General features: G+C 39.0%; 1 protein-coding gene across 1 annotated transcript in view; it reads left to right on the forward strand.

The window, feature by feature from the left end:
* Ppp1r13b (protein phosphatase 1 regulatory subunit 13B) overlaps positions 1-23,451 on the forward strand; it is an 87,340-nt gene that overhangs the window by 15,294 nt on the left and 48,595 nt on the right. The window contains exon 2 of the mRNA XM_077799405.1: positions 12,463-12,610. Coding sequence (XP_077655531.1) covers positions 12,463-12,610 — 148 coding nt within the window. The remainder of the gene's footprint in view (positions 1-12,462; positions 12,611-23,451) is intronic.

Genomic DNA, 23,451 nt, shown 5'->3' on the forward strand with positions numbered 1-23,451 from the left:
CTTATTTTATAACCTTAGAAAAGAGAGATTCATTAGAAAGATACCGGAGGGAGAGCTGGACAACTAGACCTTCAGATGGGGGCAGGAATAGGCAGCTTTGGGGACCTTGTCAGCAGGGTTGTAGGGCTAGGACATGGCTCTTTTCTCTTGTAGTTCACATGTGCCATCAGTGGGCCTTGTCCGAGCTACCTTCAGAGTCTCCTAAGACTCTCTCTGTCCTGAATTCTTAGCTACTGAGGTATCTTCATAATTTGTGCTTGTTCCCCCTCAGTCTGTTCTCAGCAGAGCAGCCAAAGTGATCCTGAAAATCCTCATGTCAAAATAGGCCATGGTCTTCTAATTTCCTTCCAGGAAAAAGCCTAACTGGTTGCTTATCTCATCTCCTGTCCTCCTTCCCTTTTTTCCTCTCCCTGGGCAAAACTGGGCTCACCGGTTTTGTCAGGCATTCATTCTGCCCCAGGGCCTTTGCACTTGCTGTCTTTGCCTGCGTCCTCTTCACAGTCTGTGTCATCATCCACTATACTACATGTTTTATTTGCTTTGTGGCTTTCCCCGGTCTGTAATAAAAACTCTAAAAGGGCAGGAAACTTTGTCTGCTTTGTCCGTGCGGTTTCTCCAGCACATGGTAGGCACTCAGAATACTTGAGGAATGATGAGTGTTTTTCATTGTGTCTTAGTTGAGCCAGCAGTGGTAAGGGAGACAAGGCAAGTAAAATAAGAATGACCCCTGGGAACTGAGTCCCAGTGAGGGAGGAGAGTCCTCATGTGAAGGGTGTCCTGGTTGATGTTGCTGTGAGGACTGAATCAGTGGTGTATGATGGTCTCATAGGTGTGGAAAAATGCTCATTATTCTCCCTCTGTGAAAATCACACCTGTTAGCATTCAGAAATTCAACCATTCACAAGACAGCTTGTGTGGAAGATAGAAATTATGGCTACGTGATATATGAAACCTAATTTTCAGCCTCATATTTTACTAAGTTGTGGAATACGTAATTTTCTCTTCAAAAAGAATAGTGATAAAATTCTGCAGATTATACTTGAGTTTTTTTTTTTTAAACTTTATTTTGTTTTTTCATGTGGTGCTTAGGATCAAACCCAGTGCCTCACACATGCTAAGCAAGTGCTCAACTACTGAGCTACAACCCCAGTCCTATATATGAGTTTTTATAAGGGCCCTTTGATACCAAAGTAGACCCAAACCTCAGCACCCAGGCCATGTTTATAAAGAGGTGAGTGTATAAAGGGGGAAGACACTGAAGTTTTTATTTCTTGTTTCCTCCTCCTCCTCCTCCCCCTCCTCCTCCCCCTCTTCTTTTTTTTTTTTTTTTTTTTTTTGTTGTTGTTGTTACTGGAGATTGAACCCAGGGGCACTCCACCACTGCACTTCATCCCCATCCTTTTATTTTATTTTATTTCTATTTTGAAACAGAGTCTTGCTAAGTTGCTGAGGCCAGCCTCAACTGTGGCTCTCTTGTGTCAGCCTTGTGAGTTATTGGGAAAACAGGTGTTACTCACCATGCAGCTCTTTTCTTCCTAGGAAGTTTCTTGCCTGGAAACAGTCTGTGCTGCCGAGTACATTATCTTTCGATTTTAATGAATATCTACCAGTTTACTCTCTTGTTGTCATATGTTTTGATTTCCACAGGTACATGTACATTATATGTTATGAAGTGAGTTCATGGTTTGATTTTTGTGTTTCTATCTGGTCACTTCTGGATAAAGCGTATTTTCTGCAGTTTTGTCAAGATGAAGAACGAGGGCTGGAGATGTGGCTCAGCGGTAGCGCGCTCGCCTGGCATGCGTGCGGCCCGGGTTCGATCCTCAGCACCACATACCAACAAAGATGTTGTGTCCGCCGAGAACTAAAAAATAAATATTAAAAAAAAAAATTCTCTCTCTCTCTCTCTCTCTCCTCTCTCACTCTCTCTTTAAAAAAAAAAAAAGATGAAGAACGAGGCTAGTTGGTCTCCATGAGCCAGTGTTCATGTTTTGTTCCTGAACTCTACTTGAAGCCGAAATGTGAGTCTGGAGCAGATGCTTTTGGGTTAGGTTCTTGTGACCTTGGACAGTCTGTTCTGTCCTCAGGCTGGGATCATCCCAGTATCTGAACCATAGGTCTGTTGGGAGAATTAAATGATATAGTTTGGATATAAAAGGGGACCTGTTTCACATGCACAAGCCCTGGATTCAATCACTAGCACCACACACACACACACACACACACACACAGGGGATGGGGACCTGTTATTTATTTATATAAATTAATGATTGGTGAAAGTCTTTTGACATTATGTATCTTATAAGTTTCATTCTGACTTTAAGCACCTAAAATATGTCAATTCTAGCAGAATTTAGAAAAATAGAATTTGTAGTTATGTATATACCTTACTCCAAACACTCAAATAATTTTAATGATTATAAAATATTTATTGTAGAGACTTATTTTAAAACTTTTAGGCCTTACTTTAAAGTTGAAAAGCAAGTTTAGACAGACTTTTTAATATAATACTTGATATAGAAATTAGCAAATTATAGTCTTCATTTTGATAGTGATTTCTAGGTCCTGCTTGCAGTTTTTGAACAGTGCAGACTCTGAGCCCTTTCTCTCCTGGAACTCACCTCATTAGGTGTGACTTAACCCCCAGGTTGCTCTGCTGTAACAGTGGGGATCTGTCTTGTTCCATTAGGTGCCTTATCATGGCTCCTGTCACTGGTGCCTGAGTAGAGATTCCACAAGGCCTAGGGACATTCGTGTAAGTATTTTCTCTTTGTAAATGGCATAGAGAATCTTCAGGCATTGGCCCTTTGTTTTCCACATTTCACTTTTGCTTAGTTTTCTAAATATGAGAAACATTTTGAGAACAGTAGCTTGAAGCTCTATGGAGCAAATTCAAAGTAGCATCATCACTTTTAAAAGCTTACTACCATCTGAAAGAGAAAGTGGATAGAGACATTTATAAAAAGACAAGGGGCTGCTGGATTTACTTTTCTCTTGGAAATTGTATTCTGATTTTGGTGTATCTGTACACATGATTATATAAAAGTGCTCTTTGAGGATATTATTTTGCTAATTTGTTTTAAGCCCCATTTTCTTGCTGACAAAAGGATTATTAGTGAATTTGTGGCATTTGCATCATGAAAAAATGGGATTTGCACAACTGTAAATGTTTACTACTAGAGAAGTAAACATTGACAGTTGTACAGAAGGAAATAATACAATGTTTTATTTAAAGTTGTTTTCAGTGAGGAAAAAATACTGATTATATAGTTGAATAACTGGCATAGCTAGATATGTTTTTTGATACGTAATTTATATGTCATAAATTTAACCCCTTTTCAAAGTGTACAATTTGGTGTTTTTTATATATTCACAGAGTTGTGTAACCATCACCACTATCTAATTGTAAAGTATTATTATCACCCCAGAAAGAAATCCTGTCCCATGGGCTTTCACTCCCTCTCTCTCATCCCCTCCAGCTCTTGATAACCACTAAGCTTCCTGTTCTGTACAGTATTTTTGTGCCTGACTTCTTCCATTTGGTATAATGTTTCCAAGGTTCATCTGTGTTGCAACTTTCATTTTCTTCCTTTTTTTTTTGAATTTTTAATTGTAAATGGACACAATACCTTTATTTTTATTTACTCATTTTTATGTGGTGCTGAGGATCAAACCCAGTGCCTCACATGTGCCAGGCAAGTGTTCTACCACTGAGCCACAATCCCAGCCCCATTTCCTTTCTTTTCTTTTTCTTTTTAAAATATCTTTATTTTGTTTGTTTATTTTTATGTGGTGCTGAGGACCAAACCCAGGGTCTCACACATTCAAGGTGAGCATTCTACCCCTGAGCTACAACCCCAGCCCTCCTTTCGTTTTATGGGCAAGTAATATTCCATTGTTATGGGTATACCACATTTTGTTCAGCCATTCAGCAGTTTGGATTGAATGGCTATTATGAATAATGTTACTGTAAAAATTTGTGTACAAGATTTTGTGTGAACATGTTTTTAACTCTCTTGGGTATATAAGCAGGAGTGGATATTTACATATATTTAAAAAAATACATATAGGGCTGGGCCTGGTTGTGCACATTTGTAGTTTCAGCTAGTTGGGTGAGGATTACTGAGTCAAAGAATTTGAAACAGCATGGGCAACATCGCAAAGCCCCATCTCAATCTCCTTCCTCCCCAGAACAGAATTATATTTTACAAAGCAATGGAAGAAAGAGGAATTCTTATTCTGAGAATTGTTGATGTACCTGATATAAATTTTTGGAAAAATCAAGAAGATTTGATTAGAGTATTAATGTAGTTTTAGTTAATTTTATAGTTGATTAATTAGAAAAAATGCCATGATTCTTTGTTCTGGTCCTCTTGTAATGATTATATTTAAAAAATTCTCACCTTGTATTTGATAGTTTTACATGTAAACACTAGGTAAAACTTGATTAGTACAGAAGTTATTAAATAATGGGGGAGTATATTTGGAAGGCATTTGTTGAAACTTTTTTCCTTTTCTTTTCTTGTAAGTGCTGGGGATTGAACCCAGACATACCAGGTATGTGCTTTGAACTATACCCCCAACCTTTTATTAAATTAACTTCTTCATTTTGTGGTTCTGGTGATTGAACTCAGGGCCTTGCCTGTTGCTAGATAAGTGCTCTACCACTGAGCTACATCCCAGCTCTTATTATTTTAAGACAGGACTTGGCTAAGTTGCCCAGGCTGGCCTCAAACTTTGATCCTCTGCCTCAACATCCCCAGTAACTGGGATTATAAGCATGTACCAGAACATCTGGCTCTTATTTTATTTTGAAGCAGTTCAGAGTAGTAGTTCAGAGCCTAAGCTTCGGAGTCATAGACTGGGTTATATCCTGGCTCTGGTATGTATTAGCTCAGTGACTGACCTTGGACAAGTTATTTAAACTCTCCAAGCCTGTTTCCCTGATCTATAAAATGAACAGTAATACCTTATCTCACAAAGTTGGTATGGAAATTGAGAATATGTAAGGTACATATACCTCAGTGCCCAAAAATGAGCACCAAAAAATAATGATGGGAATGGACTTTTTTTAAAATTCAGTGACTTTTCATTAGTGTTTTGTTTTTGTGAAAGTTTTATTAGGTTTCGTGAGAACTTCGTGTTTTTTTATTTTTCAAATGTGTTGGACCATGACCCCCACTAAGAATGTAAGTGACTCTACTTACACTCCTCCCCCCAGCTACATACAGAAAAATGGGATAGAAAGAACAGTTTTCCAACTACTGCCTCCTCCCACAGCTTTCCCTATTAAATATATGTATGCATATATGTGTGTGTGTATATATATATTAGTTGGACACAATACCTTTATTTTATTTATTTTATTTTTATGTGGTGCTGAGGCTCAAACCCAGTGCCTCGCATATGTGAGGCAAGCGCTCTACCCCTGAGCCACAACCCCAGCCCCCTATTACTAATGTTGAATTAGTGTGAGATATTTATTACAGTTGATGGACCAATATTGGTACATTTTTGTTGACTGAAGTCTATAGCTCATACCATGGTTCACTTTTGGTTTTGTAGAATTCTGTGGATTTTGACAGATGTGTAAGGAGATGTAGTTGCCATTGTAGTGTCATACAGAATAGTATCACTGCCCTAACAGTCTCTTAAGGTCTACCTGTGCTGCTGTCCCTCCCTCCTAACCCAGGAAGCCAATGATCCTTTTACTGCCTCCATAGTTTTGCTTTTCTAGAGTCTTATAGTTGGAATCCTACAGTACTTTTTCAGCTTAGTTCCTTTCACTTAGCAATATATATTTAAGGGTCCTTGTGTCTTTTGTGGTTTGACAGTTCATTTCTTTTTTACTGCTGAATATTATCCTGTTGTCTGCATGTTCCAGTTTGTTATGCACCTACTGGAAGATATCTTGGCTGCTTCCGTGTTTTGGCAGTTATGAATGAAGCTGTTATAAACATTAGTGTGCAGGATGTTAATTTTTTTTAGTTGTTGACAGACATCTATCTATCTATCTGTCTGTCTGTCTGTCTATCTATCTGTCTATCTATCTATCTATCTATCTATTTATGATGCTGAGAATCGAACCCAGTATGTCATCATGCTAGGCAAGCGCTCTACCACTGAGCTACAGCCAGCCCAACCCTAGTGTGCAGGTTTTTGTGTAGACATAAGTTTTCAGATTCTTTGGGTAAACACTAGGGAGCACTATTGCTGGATCACATGGTAAAAGTCCTTTTTGTTTTGCAAGAAACCATCAAACTGTCTTCCAAAGTGGCCATGGCAGTTTATATCCATGCCCATGTGTCCTTTTGCCCCGCGCTACTCTCACCTTTGGCGTGGCAGTGTTGAGGACTTTGACCCTTCTAATACTGAGCATGATGTCTCTTTGTTCTGATAGTAGTTCCTGGTGGCCTGTGATATTGGGCATCTTTACATATGCATATTTGCTGTGTGTCATCTTTAGTTATATGTCTGTTCAGATCACTCCCATTTCAAAAATTGGCTTAGGGTGTTTCTGACTTTTAAGAGTTTTTTTCTTGTTTATTTATGATACAAGTCCTTTACTAAATGTATATTTTCCAAATATTTTCTCTCAGCAAACTGGTGCTGATCCACGATTGATTTTGTAGTCCACTGGTGGGTCATTGCTGCAATTGGAAGTTCAGTGCTTGTTCTGCTTTTGTAACATTTGTAGGGATGCCAGTAAAGCAAGTGTCACCGCAAGCAGAGATTTCCAGTACTGCGGAGCCTTGGTGTCAGAATAGAGGCTGCTCTTTTTTATTTGTTTATTTATTCATACATGCATGCATACATACATACATACCAAGGATTGAACCCAGGGTCACTTAACCACTGAGCCACATCCCCAGCCCTTTTTATTTTTTATTTTGAGACAGGGTCTTGCCAAGTTTCTTAGGGCCTTGCTAAGTTTCTGAGGCTGGCCTTGCATGTGTACTACTCCTGCTTCCTCTCATGAGCCACAGGGATTACAGGTGTGTGCCACTGTGCCTGGACTCAAAATACGTTTTTTAGATAATGGTAGAATTATGTGAATAAGATAAAGGGAAACGAGATGTCTTTCTATTCTCAGCAATAGTGCCAGTTCAAATTGGCGAGAGGAAATTTTTATATTATGGAATGAATTTATGTTAAATGTTAAATTACTAAAGTAAATAGTGACTTGAACTAAACTGATGTGGTTATTGGGGGTCTAATTTAATGGCCATTTAACTTAGACTAGATACTTCTGAAATATTTAAGTACACATGTCCTCTTGAGAGGGTTAAATATGTACCTCTGCATTCTTATGCTTCTCTTTTAAAAAAAAAAAAGTTTTTTCAGGGCTAAGGTTGTGGCTCAGAGGTAGAGCGCTTGCCTAGCATGCATGAGGCACTGGGTTCAATCCTCAGCACCACATTAAAAATAAAATAAATATACTGTGTCCACCTATAACTAAAAAATAAATTTAGGGGCTGGGATTGTGGCTCAGCGGTAGAGTGCTCACCGCCCACGTGCGAGACCCTGGGTTCAATCCTCAGCACCACATAAAAATAAATAAGTGAAATAAAGGTATTATATCCAACTATAATTAAAGGGTAAATATTTTAAAAATAAATAAAAAGATACATTTAAAAAATAGGTACTATTTAAAAAATTTTTTTTCATCACTTTCCTAAGGTCAGTTCTGCTTTTTTTCCAAAAAAGAATTCCATGATTGGAATTTGTATTTAATTTGATCCTACCTCTGAGAGAGAGGGGGCGGGGTAGGGGTGTGTGTGTGTGTGTGTGTGTATGTGTGTATGTGTTTAGGGGCACATGGTTTGGATCAGGCTTGGGGAGGAGTGAGGGGCAGGATGAGATGGGTAGCAATGGGGATAGAATAATTAAGATTTATAAGGGTATATGGTTAGGATATACAGTAAGGGTTAGGATTATGGATTAGGGTAAAGGTTTATGGTGAGGTTATGTGTGAGGGGTTACGGTATGAAGTATGAGGTATAGTGTGAAGGTTAGGGTTATATTTTAGGGTTTAGGGTCTTCAGAGTTTGTAGCAGGTGGGAATCACACCCCACCCCGTTACCCTGCAGTGCCACCTTGTGGAAAGAGGAAAGGCTTTGGGAAGGAATATCTAGGTATGAGTGAAATCTGCTGAATATCATGTCCTTGATTTGTTCAGGGCACCTGACTTTCACACTGACAGTTTTTTTTTTTTCAGGATTTTTCTTTCTCTGATGTGGACTAAGTAATCAAAGGGGTAAAATATTGACTAGTTTTTTGTGTATGAAAAGGCAGACAAGCCTCTATGTTCCATAATTCAAAAAACATAATATGAAAAGGTATTTTGTATATAATTAGGGGAGTTGATTGAGTGCACACTATGTGCTGGCATTAATGATACAGTGGTGGATTAACTAGAATTTCTGATCTTGGGGAGATTATGCTCTAGTGGCAGGAGACAGGGATAAGCAGATGAGTATATGGTGGTGAGTATGGAGGCTAAAAGGACTGAGAGGTGGAACATTGCCATTTTAGATGGATTGTTAGGGAACACTTGCTTGACCAGGTGTTGAAGGAAGAGGTAATCTAGCCATGTGAGCAGCTATCCAACAGAACAGCCGGTGCACAGGCCCTGAAGTGGGCATTGGCTTGCTCTGTTGGAGGAGGTGCGAAAAGGTTAGGTGGCTGGAAATGAAAAGTGGCAACTGGAGGTGTCCAAGAAGTGTGAATGTATGTGTTGCAGGTCATGTGGGCCTTGTAGACAGCACTTAGGACTTGGGAATTTTCTCAGACGAGAGTAAACCACAGGAAGGTTTCCAAGGAAGTGATGTATCTAAAGGGCAAGCATCAAAACAGAAACTCTTGCACACATCCTGTCTGAGAGGTGGTAGAGGCTTGAGCTAGGGTGGCAGCAGTGGGTACATGTGGCAGATTCTGGGTATGTTTTGAAGTTAGGGTTGACAATAGGCTCCTGTCCTTCATTTCTGAGAATCTCTGTGTGTCTAGTGTTCTGCTCAGGTGCCAAGTTAGAGAACAGAAGGCCTGTCCTCTGTAGACTTAGGATCTAGTTCTGAGTTTTTCAAGCTTTTTTTTTCCAATTTAAAAAAAAAAACGGGGGTAGGGGGGAATACACAGGATGAGACACACTTAGGTGATTTCAACATGAGGTAATAGGTCACAACTCACTCTTGGGAGTCTCAAAACACTGAGTAGAGGATGAGGTCAAGAAAAGTGCTGGTTATGTAATATAATAGTGCTGTGCCACAGAGGAGGCTCCTTCCCAGGTTGGGTCAGGTGGGTGGACAGTGGTGGTCGTGAACAGGTGTGTTCATGTGATGTGGGCAGAGGAATAGTTTCCAAAAAGAGTAAAGAGCACCCCGTCAGCATGCTGTGTTCCTTACAACGTGGTCGCCCAGCTCTGCTTTCCTGCTGTAGCTAACCAAATCTCTATTTATAACATATTAATCTTTTAGGAAGGATAACATATTAACTTCTTTTTTCCTTTAATTGTTTTCCTCAGTTCCCTAATCCTATTGTGTTTCTTCTCTGTTCTGTTCATATTATTAAAGAAAAAGTTACATTTATCCATTAAATTGTGACATGCCATCAATTGTGAAATACATTGTGATTTCAAAGATGTTTAAATATGAACAAAGGCTTCTAGAATTTGCACAGTACAGACATTTGTATTGAAGATTCTTTAGTTCATTAAGGTAGAGAGCCCCAGCACACAGAAAACGTATTTAAGGAGGATGGATAATGCAGGTTTATTGAGTAGACTGGGTACATCATGCTCTGCTAGTGTATACGAATTTCTCAGGCATGGTGGGGTTCTGACTTTTGTGTCATTCATGAAATTAGCTAGATTTTAGTGTGCGTATCATGTGTCAGGTACTGACTAAGCAACAGGAAACTAAAGATGAGACAGCAAATTGCCAGGAAGGCATGGTCTAGAGAGGGAAGGGAGACATGGTAATGCTCACTGAAGTGAAGAATGATTGGGAAGAGTTACAGATCACAGAGTAAGGAGCTTGTGGCTTCCCTGGAGAGAAGAGGAGATACATGAAGTTTTGCAGTTGGTTGCTGTGAGCTGAGTTTTGAAGAGTGATTAGGAGTTTACAGCAAAAGGGAAATGGGTAGAGGGACCATGACCAGTGAAACCTGACTCACTCCTTTGGAGCTAAGAGTGAAGTTCCATGTTGAGAGGAGTAAGACCTGGAAGGCTAGGACTCTGCAGTTTGTCCCTTCCTCTGGGTTTTCTCAGAGTGGATATCTTGAGCCCTATGAGATTCTCTGAGGGGAAGTTAGAGATTCACACAAATATCACATTAGACTCAAGAAGAAAAAAAACCTGTTTCCTGTTTATATACCATTTCCTGTTTATATACCAAATGTTTGGGAACAGAAGACCTGAATGTTTTAAGCAAGTGAATAACATTGCTGATTTTTACATTTAGAAAATGACCCTTTGATGCAGCCACATTAATGTTTATAGCAGCTCAGTTCACAGTAGCTAAGCTATGCAAGCAACCTAGGCACACTTCAACAGATGAATGAATGAAGAAAATGTGGCACATATACACAATGGAATATTACTCAGCTAAAAGAAGAACAAAATTATTGCATTTGCTGGAAAAATGGATGGAACTGGAGACTAACGTGCTAAGTGAAATAAGCCAATCTCCACAAACCAAAGGCCAAAATGTTCTCTCTGATATGTGGATGTGGACTCACAATAGGCATGGAGCATCTGGGAACAAGGAGTGAAGGTTCACTGAATTGGACCGGGGAATGAAGGGAAGGGAGTGGGGAGGGGAATAGAATAGATAGTAAAATGAATTGGACATAACCTTCCTATGTCCATATACAAATACACGACCATTGTAACACCACAACATGTACAACCACAAGAATGGGTAGTTATACTCCATGGTTGTATGATATATCAAAAAACATTATACTGTCATGTATAACTAAAATGAACAATTAATAAAAACCAAAGTAAAAAAAAAATGGCCCTTTGGTGATAGAGGATGGGCTGGGGTCCCAGAAACCGGTGTCAAGGAAACCAGCTTAGAACTGTTACATAAAATCCCACCATTGATACAAACATGTTTAATCTAAAATGCTCCAAAACATTGGAGCATTTCTAAGAAAAAAAATTTAACAATGAACTGAAATTACATTTAGTTGACATATATTTTAAGGGAGGAGAGTTTTGGGACACCTGATCTTTGGTCAAAGAATAAATACAAATACTCTGCAATACTTTCTGATTTTCTTTTAAAGAAAATTTTGGTTTAAATTGAACATCTAGGATATTGTTTTTAAAAAAATCCCTTCCAATATGATATCTTGAGGTCTTAGATCAAAGTAGTAGAATTTTGAGATTTTTATAAAATTGACCTGGCAATTTTTATTTTTTAATTTTTTAAAATGCATTGTAATTTATTTTTATGTTTGAGACCATTTATTTTTCCTTTACTGTATTAATTTATATCTTTGGAAAGTTTTTTAATGGATTGGATTTTTAGTCTTTTTATCAATTTTTAGGAGCTCTTTATTTATTGAGATTAGCCACTTATTTGTAATATGAGCCACTTATTTACAATATTTTCTTCCCTAGTTTATCTCTTTATCAGACTCTTATATTTAATATATTTGAATATATCAATCTTTATCTGTGGTATTGGACTTTAAATTATAGTAAAAAGGGTTTCTTTTCCCCCCCTATATTAGGGATTAAACCCAGGGGCACTCACTCTACCACTGAACTACACTCTCAGCTCTTTCTAAAAAAGTGTTTATTTTGAGGCAGTCTCTGAGTTGCTGAGCCTGGCATTAAACTTAAGATCCTTCTGCCTTAGCTTAAGTGGCTCAGATTACAGGCATGCATCACTGCACCTGGCTAGGAAGAGTGTCTATATTCTGAAGTTATAAAAAGGGATTTACCTCGGTTTCATTATGGAATTTTTATGATTTTGTGATTATATCTAAGTACTTGAGCAAGCAGGAACTTATGTTAGTGTATGAAGTATAGTATGAATTCATTTTTTTCCCATGTGGATATTTTAGTTGTTCAAACATCATTCATTGTATCATCTTTTCCCCTTGATTTTGAGGCACCTCCTTCGTCTTTTGTCATTTTTTTCCGTATGGAATTGTGTCTGTGGGACATCAGTTTGTCCCATTGATCTATTTGTGTGCTACTGTGATATGGCTTTGAGGCTGTATAATACCTGGCAATACTAGTTCTTTGCTAATGTTATTCTTTTTTGGCATTTTCCTGATTTATCTTACTTTCTTAAATTTTTTACATGAACTTTAAAGTCAATTTATCTATTTCCAGAAAGTAATCCTGTAGGCATTTGGTAAGGGAGGTGTTTGAGGGATCATTTTAAATTTACTTAATCTCTTCATAACAAGTAAGCTAAATTGGAGTTTTGATCTCTTTTCTTACAGATGATATTAACCGTGTTCTTGAGCAACAATGAACAGATTTTAACAGAAGTTCCTGTAACACCAGAAACAACCTGTCGAGATGTTGTAGAATTTTGCAAGGAGCCTGGAGAAGGCAGTTGTCATTTAGCTGAAGTGTGGAGGGGAAATGGTATGTATTATGTTTTATAAGAATGAGAATGTTGTCACTTGGTTGTATGAGGTGATAAGGAGTTGAGTAATTAATATAGAAACAGTTATATTACATGAGGGTAGGGTTTTATAAAATGGTATTTGTTAAAAAGCAAGGTGTGAATTGACTCTTACCATAACCATTTAAGATAAGCAGGGAGGGTAGATCTAGCTTTTTGTAAGATGTCTTTTCCTTTCCCCAAAAACTAGACCCTGGTCCTCTTGAGCCTTCATTGTCATAACACATGTCAGGTTGGTCAGTGACTCTTCTTTTCTCTTCTGGTAATGTCATGGAGGCACTAGCTTTGTGTTTCCTCACTTGAGGAACTTTGTAAATGGTGTGTCTTCCATAAGTATTACTAAATTGAGAAAGGTAAAATCCTGATTCATGTTGAAAGAAATTGTCAACAAGCAGGGCAGAGAAGATCCATGTAGGTAATATGATTAGCAAGCACCAGAAATTCTGCAAAATAGTTTGCACTGTAATGAAGGGGTTGAATTTGGATAGGATAGTCTATCCCAGATAGCAGAAGTAATGCAAATGAAGAGGGGAACAGAATATGGTGTGCTGCCAAGACAGCTAAGACCAGGAAGGTTGGCAGCAGGCAGAGGCTGGAGCAGCTCGTTATACCAGACCTTCAGCACTGCAGAGTGGTGTGGCTTTTTCTCAGCAGAAGGAATTCGTATGGATTTTAATTAAGGAATGACATTCTAAAAATAATGTTGGTCAATAAACAATGAGCCTGAAAAAAGTACCATGCACATGGGTCTGTGTTAGACAGCGAGAGAGTGATCAACTGGAACATGCTGAGTTTAAGGTGATGAGAGATGTATAAAATGAAAGTGTCTAATGGACACTTAGAGATAATCAAGTCTTAGCATTTTTTTCAACAGCCTTTTTGAGATGTAATTCACCTACCATACAGTTCACCCATTTAAAGCATACAGTTCAGAGGTTTTATTATATTTACAGAGTGTGCAACCATCATCACAGTTATTTCTAGATTATTATCCTTGCCACCAAAAGAAAAAAAGAAACTCCTTACCCATTAGCAGTGACTGACTCCCTTTCCTTTTGACCCCCTCATCTGTCGGTAAACACTAATGTACTTTCTGTAGATTTGCCTATTCTAGACCTTTCATACAAAAAGAATCATATAATACAATCCTTTTTAGATTGGCTATTTACTCAGCTTAGTGTTTTTGAGGTTCATTCATGTTGAAGCACATATCAGTAATTCATTTCTTCTTATGGCTGAATGTTCCACTGTATAGATATATTACATTTTCCTTATCTATCGGATGGGGAGTTACTTATTCGGTTGATAGACGTTGGAGTTATTTCCTTTTCAGGGGCGTGTTCTATGAACGATGCTCTGTGAACTTTTTTTTTTTTTTTTTGGTACTGGGAATTGAATATTCAGGGGCATTCAACCACTTACCCACATCCTCAGCCCTATTTTGTATTTTATTTAGAGATAGGGTCTCACTGAGTTGCTTGGTTTAGAACTCACGATCCTAATGTCTCAGCCTCTGGGATTATAGCCATGCGCCACCATGCCTGGCTGCTCTGTGACAAAACGCAAGTTTTTGTGTGGATATTTTATCACATCTCTTAAGTACATACCTAGGCCGAAGTCACCTTGCTAGGGCTTACGGTAATTCAGTGTTTAACCTTTTCAGGAACTGACAAACTGTTTTCCGAAGCAACTGTACTATTTTATTCCAGCATCAGTGTATGAGGATTCTAATTTTTCCACATTTTTGTCAACACTTCATATTGTCTATTAGATTTCAGCTATCTGACTGGATAAGAAGTGGTATCATAGGTTGAGATTGTGGCTCAGCAGTAGAGTGCTCACCTCGCATGGGTGGGACCTGGGTTCGATCCTCAGCACCACATTAAAATAAAGGCATTGTGTTGTGTCCGTCTACACCTAAAAAATAAATAAATATTTTTTAAAAAAAGAAAATAAAAAAAAAAATAAGTGGTATCCTTGTGGTTTTGGTTTGCATTTCCTTAATGATGAATGATGTTGAACATCTTTCATGTTGTATTGGTCATTCCACATCTTCTCTGGATAAATGTCCATTCATACCTTTTGCATGCATGTGTGCGTGTGTGTGTGTGTGTGTGTGTGTAGATAGACAAAATGCCTTTATTATTTTTATGTAGTGCTGAGTATCGAACCCAGTGCCTCATACATGTGAGGCAAGTGCTCTACAACTGAGTCACAGCCCCAGCCCAACCTTTTAATTTTTTATTATTTTGAGAAAGGGTCTCACTAAGCTGGCCCCTTATTTGCTGTTTTCTGGCCTCAGTCTTCCAAGTAGCTGCGCATCATACCTGGAAACTTTTGTCTCTTTTTAAGTTGGGGTATTTATCCTTTTTTTCTTTTCTTTTTTCTTACTTACTTACATACTTACTTACTTTTTGTGGTATTGGGTATTGAACCCAGGGATGCTCTATCACTGTGTTATATCCCCAACCCTTTTTAGTTTTAATTTTGAGATAGATAGATTCTTGCTAAGTTGCCAAGGCTGGCCTGGAACTTGGATCCTCCTGACCTAGCCTCCCAAGTAGCTAGGATTACAGGTAGGGTATTTTTTTTTTGTTATTAAATTGTATGAGCTCTTTATATATTCTAGATACCAGTCCCTTATAAGGAATATGACATGGAACTATTTTCTCCCAAAGTCTTGTGCTTTTAATGTTATCCTTAGAAATCAGAGTAAAATCTTCAAGGATAGATTGAGTGAAAGTTGACTTCAGTAAACATTGGATTCTTAACTATAAGGATAAATGTCCATTATATAAGGAAGAGGACAGGTCCTCAATTGTCAACCTGATGATAGCCACAGGAAGGAAGATAGTAAGTAGAACTAGTGTTTTCTAGGAGACCAGTGTTAGAACCTGATTATTCCATCCTCTGGACTCTTAGCACTCTGTCACTTCAGATTCTTTTTATCTGTCTCCCTCTTCTCTCTTACTTAGCTTGAAAAGAAGTAAAATTTTGCAAAGGTATCATAGCCTCCAGTGGTCCATGGCTACCCAGGAATGCTCATCTCCCTGATGCAAACCCTTTGATTGGTGCCATTCTTATCTCCAAGCCTATCTCAAACCCTTGGTTTTACTGCAGCAGGGATAAGGACTGCTATCTGAAGTACCAAGGGTCACTGCACATCTATTGGCTATGCTCTTTACATTGTGTATAACATTTCCTAGGAGCTTGACTAACTTCTGTTCATTCTTTGCTTCTCATCTCTTCTTTGACTTTCAGAGGATGTTAGTTATCTTTCCCCTGTGCTCCAATACTGTCATGGTATTTATTAAACAATTATTTATAAATTAAACCTGATCTTTTGTTGAACTAAAATTCTTGAAGGCAGGAACTTCTCTGTTCACCGTCATATCCCCAGTGCCCAGCCTAGTGCTCATAATAGGCATTAGGAAATACTTGAGTCATTGAGTGAAATGAGGAAAAAAAAGATTTTCTAATGAGTACAATTCAAAGGGAGGGGAAAGCTCTATCAGCCTTTCTCAATTTTAACTTGGAGGAACCCTAAAAGTAATTTTCAGGCTTCATATGATCAATATGTCATAGTAGTCCAGTATTTTTTTTTTTTAAGAGCTTTGTCTTGGCTCATGATTCTGGAGGTCCAAGATCGAGGGACTGTAACTTGATGGAGAGACCTGAGACAGTGCAGGGCATCACGTAGTGAGAAACAGTGCACCTGTGTACTTGTCTGTTTTTTGGTGCTGGGGGTTGCATGCTAGGCAAGTCCTCTACCACTGAGCTATATCCCCAGCCCATTGGTGGTGTTTTTGTTTTTGTTTTTTTAATATTTTTTTTTTTAGTTGTAGATGGACAAATACCTTTATTTTGTTTATTTATTCTTATGTGGTGCTGAGGATTGAACTCGGGGCCCCCTACATGCTAGGCAAGTGCTCTACCACAGAGCCACAACCCCAGTCCCCATCCGTGGTTTTCTTGAGTATTGGGAATTGAATCCAGGGGTACTTTACTACTGAGCCATATTCCCAGTCCTTTTTATTTGTTTTATTTTGAGACAGGAGCTCACTAAATTGCCAAGGCTGGCATTGAACTTGTGATTCTCTTGTCTAGTCTCCTAAACCACTGGGATTATAGTCATGCACCCCATGTCTAGCCCATCACTGCTTTTGAGTAGAGAACATTTCTCTGTAAATCTTGTGTTTGTTTACTAAGGCTGCCATATCAAAGTACCATAGGCTGCATAGCTTACACAACAAATTTTTTTTTTTTTACAATTTCAGAGGCTAGGAGTCTGAAATCAAGGTTTTAGCAGGCTTAGTTTCTTCTGAGGCTTTTCTCCTTGACTTGTAGGTGTGTCTCCTCCTCCCTGTGTCCTCAAGTGGTTTCTTTTCATCTCTAAAGGACACTAGTGATGTTGGGTTAGATTGGATTAGGGTTCACCCAGATGACCTTATTTAACTTATTACCTCTTATAAAGACCTTATCAGTAAATGCAGTCACATTCTGAGGTACTGGAGGGTAGGACCTCAACATCTGGATTTAGGAGGGATACAGCTTAGCCTGTAACAGTGTTAATTTGGCCAGTTTATCATCCTACTCTTTCTGTGGTTCCCTGCCCTACATAGGTGTCAACCCCAATGCAGATCTGTGATGTGATAGAACCTTTTGTCTTCTCATTTGTTACATTTCCTCCTTGATTTTTTTTCACCTTATACAAGAATGCCTAAAAATTTTATCATAGATTCCCACTTTACAAGATGTTAATGAAGAATATTTTATATATTATGGTATGTATAAGGTAGATTTTTTCACTTTAAAATGAAAATAATGTTAATTAATTAGACAACCTTTTTTAATATTTATTTTTTAGGTGTAGATGGACACAACACAATGCCTTTATTTTTATGTGGTGCTGAGAATCGAACCTGGGTTCCGCCCATGCTAGGCGAGTGCTCTACCGCTGAGCCACAATCCCAGCCCTTAGACATCCATTTTTTAAAAAATATGTTTAGCTGTAGATGGGCACAATACCTTTATTTTATTTATTTATATTTATGTAGTGCTGAGGATCAAACCTGGTGCCTCACATAGGCTAGGCAAGTGTTCTACCATTCTTATAATTTAAAAAATAGTGAAGCTTAGTTTACTTTTAAGAAATTAATCTTTCCTTCTAAAAATTTTATAAATTCATAAAGTGAGACAATAAATTTCACTTAAATAACTGGGTTAAGACAAAATGGAATTTAATTTTTATTAAGTTATGTTCAACTTGGTGGATTTAAATAAAACTTGTATATAGATTTTGTGTGTGTGTGTGTGTGTGTGTGTGTGTGTGTAGTGTTGGGGATTGAACCCAGGGACTTGTGTATGCGAGGCAAACACTCTATGAACTAAGCTATATTCCCCAGCCCCTATTGATAATGTCAATTAGTAAAGCAACCAAAAATAAACCTAAAACCATAATTCAAAGCAATAATAATAAAAATATGGCCTCAGACACAATTTTATGCTAAACTAAGGGACATGGTTAGATTAAATACAGGCCATGCTGTTGAAAAAGGTAAATACATGGCTAGCCAGCGCTGGGGGAGGGGCAAGCAGGAAAAATCAAAGTGATAGAGTGCCAGGGACCCCAACAGCCTGCAGCAGGACCCGGGAGATCCAGGCCAACTGATTCGCGCGGCCTGCCCTGCGGCTACAGAAGGCGTGGCGCCTCAGTGAAGCCATTAATTAGCAAGCAGGGAGGTTAGGGACTGCCATTAGGTGGAATTCCGCCAGCCAAGCCCACACGGACCCTTGGGTCGAGCACGGGATCTCAGAAGGGGAAGGAAGCGGTACAGTCCCATCCCCCACAGCGGACACTCCACCGAGGCAGTCAGCGGCCACCATCCGGGAAAGCTGAAGGATACACCGCCACTCTCCTCCAGAGTGCAACATCAAAACAGGTCGGTGTCATTCAGCTCACCCCCCAGACAGCGGGAATTTGCATAAAATCTCTCCTAGGCTTGCCGGGAGAGGGAGTATCAAGCTGAGCCTCCATAAAGGCTAAGGGGAAACTAGAGACACCTGACCTCCAACCCCTCCTCCCAGTAGCAGCCAAAAGGAAACCTGGCTAGCCAGCGCTGGGGGAGGGGCAAGCAGGAAAAATCAAAGTGATAGAGTGCCAGGGATCCCAACAGCCTGCAGCAGGGCCCGGGAGATCCAGGCCAACTGATTCGCGCGGCCTGCCCTGCGGCTACAGAAGGCGTGGCGCCTCAGTGAAGCCATTAATTAGCAAGCAGGGAGGTTAGGGACTGCCATTAGGTGGAATCCCGCCAGCCAAGCCCACACGGACCCTTGGGCCGAGCACGGGATCTCAGAAGGGGAAGGAAGCAGTACAGTCCCATCCCCCACAGCGGACACTCCACCGAGGCAGTCAGCGGCCACCATCCGGGAAAGCTGAAGGATACACCGCCACTCTCCTTCAGAGTGCAACATCAAAACAGCAGACACTCCATCCAGGCAGTCAGCGGCCACCATCCAGGAAAGCTGAAAGATACACCACCACTCTCCAACAGCTTGCAACATCAAAACAGCCAGCAGCAGGACCCCGGAGATCCAGGCCATCTGATTCGCGCGGCCTGCCCCGCAGCTACAGAAGGCGTGGCGCCTCAGAGAAGCCATTAATTAGCAAGCAGGGAGGTTAGGGACTGCCATTAGGTGGAATCCCGCCAGCCAAGCCCACCGCCCACGCCCGGAACAGGCCCAGCGACCTGCCAGCATGGTAGTCACGACACCCCAATTGGAATAGGGACAGAGCAGAGCCGCCTTCCACTCCCTGAACAGGCCCAGAGAGCCGCCAGCGTGGTAGACACGTCACTCCAATTGGAGTAGGGGCACAGCCGCCGCCCGCACCTGCAAGGGAGACTTTTCAAGTATACAAGAGCAACATAAATAAATAGGGGGTAAATTTCAAAAACACAACAGTTGCACCAAGCAGAAAGAAACCCGAGCAGTATGAAAAGACAAGGAAAGAAAGGACCACAAGCAATGCAGGTCAACTCAACTTTAGAAGAGGTAATAGCTGCAACAGATGGAATATCAGATAAAGAGTTCAGGATATATATGCTTCAGATGATCTGGAGTCTCAAGGAAGACATGAGACAGCAAAATCAGACAATGAAAGATCACATTGACAAACAAATCCAGGAAGTAAAAGATCAATTTCACAGGGAGATAGAGGTAATAAAAAACAAACAATTAGAAATTCTAGAAATGCAGGAAACAATAAACCAACTTAAAAACTCAATTGAGAATACTACCAGCAGAGTAGATCACTTAGAAGAGAGAACATCAGACAATGAAGACAAAGTATTTCAACTGGAAAAGAACATAGACAGCTCAGCAAGTCTGCTAAGAAACCATGAGCAGAACATCCAAGAATTATGGGACAATATCAAAAGACCAAATTTAAGAGTCATTGGGATATAGGAAGGCACAGAGCTCCATTCCAAAGGAATAAACTGTCTATTCAGTGAAATAATACGAGAAAACTTCCCAGAATTGAAGAATGAGACAGAATCCCAAATCCTAGAAGCCTACAGGACGCCGAATGTGCAAAATCATAAGAGATCCACACCTAGACACATTATAATGAAGATGTCCAACATACAGAATAAGGAGAGAATTTTAAAAGCTGCAAGAGAAAGAAAGCAGATTACATTCAGGGGTAAACCAATCAGGATAACAGCTGATCTCTCAACACAGACTCTGAAAGCTAGAAGATCCTGGAATAACATATTTCAAACACTGAAAGACAATGGGCTCCAACCAAGAATCGTGTATCCGGCGAAATTAAGCTTCAGGTTAGAAGATGAAATTAAAACCTTCCACAATAAACAAAAGTTAAAAGAATTCGCAGCTAGAAAACCATCTCTTCAAAAAATCCTTGGCAAAACATTACAGGAAGAGGAAATGGAAAATAACATTGAAAACCAACAATGGGAGGTAGGACAGTAAAGGGGGGAAAGTAGTCAAAGAGGATAACAAATCAGGTTTAGTAACATCAATAAACAAATATGGATAGAAGAACAAACCATATCTCAATAATAACCCTAAATGTTAATGGCTTAAACTCACCAATTAAGAGACACAGGCTAGTAGAATGGATCAAAAAACAAGACCCAACAATATGCTGTCTACAGGAGACGCATTTGATAGGAAAAGATATACATAGACTGAAGGTGAAAGGTTGGGAAAAAACATATCACTCATATGGACCGCGGAAACAAGCAGGAGTGTCCATACTCATATCTAATAAAATAGGTTTCAAGCCAAAGCTAATCAAAAGGGATATAGAAGGACACTTCATACTGCTCAAGGGAACCATACACCAACAAGACATAACAATCATAAATATATATGCCCCAAATAATGGTGCAGCTGTGTTCATCAAGCAAACTCTTCTCAAGTTCAAGAGTCTAATAGACCACCATACAATAATCATGGGAGACTTCAACACACCTCTCTCACCACTGGACAGATCTTCCAAACAAAAGTTAAATAAGGAAACTTTAGAACTCAATAACACAATTAACAACCTAGACTTAATTGACATATATAGACTATACCACCCAACATCAAGTAGCTACACTTTTTTCTCAGCAGCACATGGAACCTTCTCAAAAATAGACCATATACTATGTCACAGGGCAACTCTTAGACAATACAAAGGGGTAGAGATAATACCATGCATCTTATCTGATCATAATGGAATGAAACTGAAAATCAATGATAAAAGAAGAAAGGAAAAATCAAGCATCACCTGGAGAATGAACAATAGGTTGCTGAGTGATCAATGGGTTTTAGAAGACATCAAGGAGGAAATTAAAAAATTCCTAGAGTTAAATGAAAACACAGACACAACATATCGGAATCTATGGGACACATTGAAAGCAGTTCTAAGAGGAAAATTCATTCCTTGGAGTTCATTCCTCAAAAAAAGAAAAAACCAACAAATAAATGATCTCATACTTCATCTCAAAATCCTAGAAAAAGAAGAGCAAAACAACAGCAAAAGAAGTAGAAGGCAAGAAATAATTAAAATCAGAGCTGAAATTAATGAAATTGAAACAAAAGAAACAATTGAAAAAATTGACAAAACTAAAAGCTGGTTCTTTGAAAAAATAAATAAAATTGACAGACCCTTAGCCATGCTAACGAAGAGAAGAAGAGAGAGAACCCAAATTACTAACATACGGGATGAAAAAGGCAATATCACAACAGACACTTCAGAAATACAGAAGATAATCAGAAATTACTTTCAATCCTTATACTCCAATAAAATAGAAGATAGTGAAGGCATAGATAAATTCCTTGAGTCCTATGATCTGCCCAGATTGAGCCAGGAGGATATAGACAACCTAAACAGACCAATAACAATAGAGGAAATAGAAGAAACCATCAAAAGACTACCAACTAAGAAAAGCCCAGGACCGGATGGGTATACAGCAGAGTTTTACAAAACCTTTAAAGAGGAACTAACACCAATACTTTTCAAGCTATTTCAGGAAATAGAAAAAGAGGGAGAACTTCCAAATTCATTCTACGAGGCCAACATCACCCTGATTCCGAAACCAGACAAAGACACTTCAAAGAAGGAAAACTACAGACCAATATCTCTAATGAACCTTGACGCGAAAATCCTCAATAAAATTCTGGCGAATCGGATTCAAATACATATCAAAAAAATTATACATCATGATCAAGTAGGATTCATCCCTGGGATGCAAGGCTGGTTTAATATACGGAAATCAATAAATGTTATTCACCACATCAATAGACTTAAAAATAAGAACCATATGATCATCTCAATAGATGCAGAAAAAGCATTCGACAAAGTACAGCATCCCTTTATGTTCAAAACGCTAGAAAAATTAGGGATAACAGGATCATACCTCAACATTGTAAAAGCAATCTATGATAAGCCACAGGCCAGCATCATTCTGAATGGAGAAAAATTGAAGGCATTCCCTCTAAGATCTGGTACAAGACAGGGATGCCCTCTCTCACCACTTCTGTTCAACATAGTCCTCGAAACACTGGCCAGAGCAATTAGACAGACAAAAGAAATTAAAGGCATAAAAATAGGAAAAGAAGAACTTAAATTATCACTATTTGCAGATGATATGATTCTATACCTAGCAGACCCAAAAGGGTCTACAAAGAAGCTATTAGAGCTAATAAATGAATTCAGCAAAGTGGCAGGATATAAGATCAACACGCATAAATCAAAGGCATTCCTGTATATCAGCGACAAATCCTCTGAAACGGAAATGAGGACAACTACTCCATTCACAATATCCCCCAAAAAAATAAAATACTTGGGAATCAACCTAACAAAAGAGGTGAAAGATTTATACAATGAAAATTACAGAACCCTAAAGAAAGACATAGAAGAAGACCTTAGAAGATGGAAAAATATACCCTGCTCATGGATAGGCAGAACTAACATCATCAAAATGGCGATATTACCAAAAGTTCTCTATAAGTTCAATGCAATGCCAATCAAAATCCCAACAGCATATCTTGTAGAAATAGATAAAAGAATCATGAAATTCATATGGAATAATAAAAGACCCAGAATAGCAAAAACAATACTAAGCAGGAAGTGTGAATCAGGCGGTATAGCGATACCAGACTTCAAACTATACTACAGAGCAATAGTAACAAAAACAGCATGGTATTGGTATCAAAACAGGCGGGTGGACCAATGGTACAGAATAGAGGACACAGTAACCAATCCACAAAACTACAACTGTCTTAT

Source organism: Urocitellus parryii, chromosome 6, assembly GCF_045843805.1.
Source record: "Urocitellus parryii isolate mUroPar1 chromosome 6, mUroPar1.hap1, whole genome shotgun sequence".
Lineage (NCBI taxonomy): Eukaryota > Metazoa > Chordata > Mammalia > Rodentia > Sciuridae > Urocitellus > Urocitellus parryii.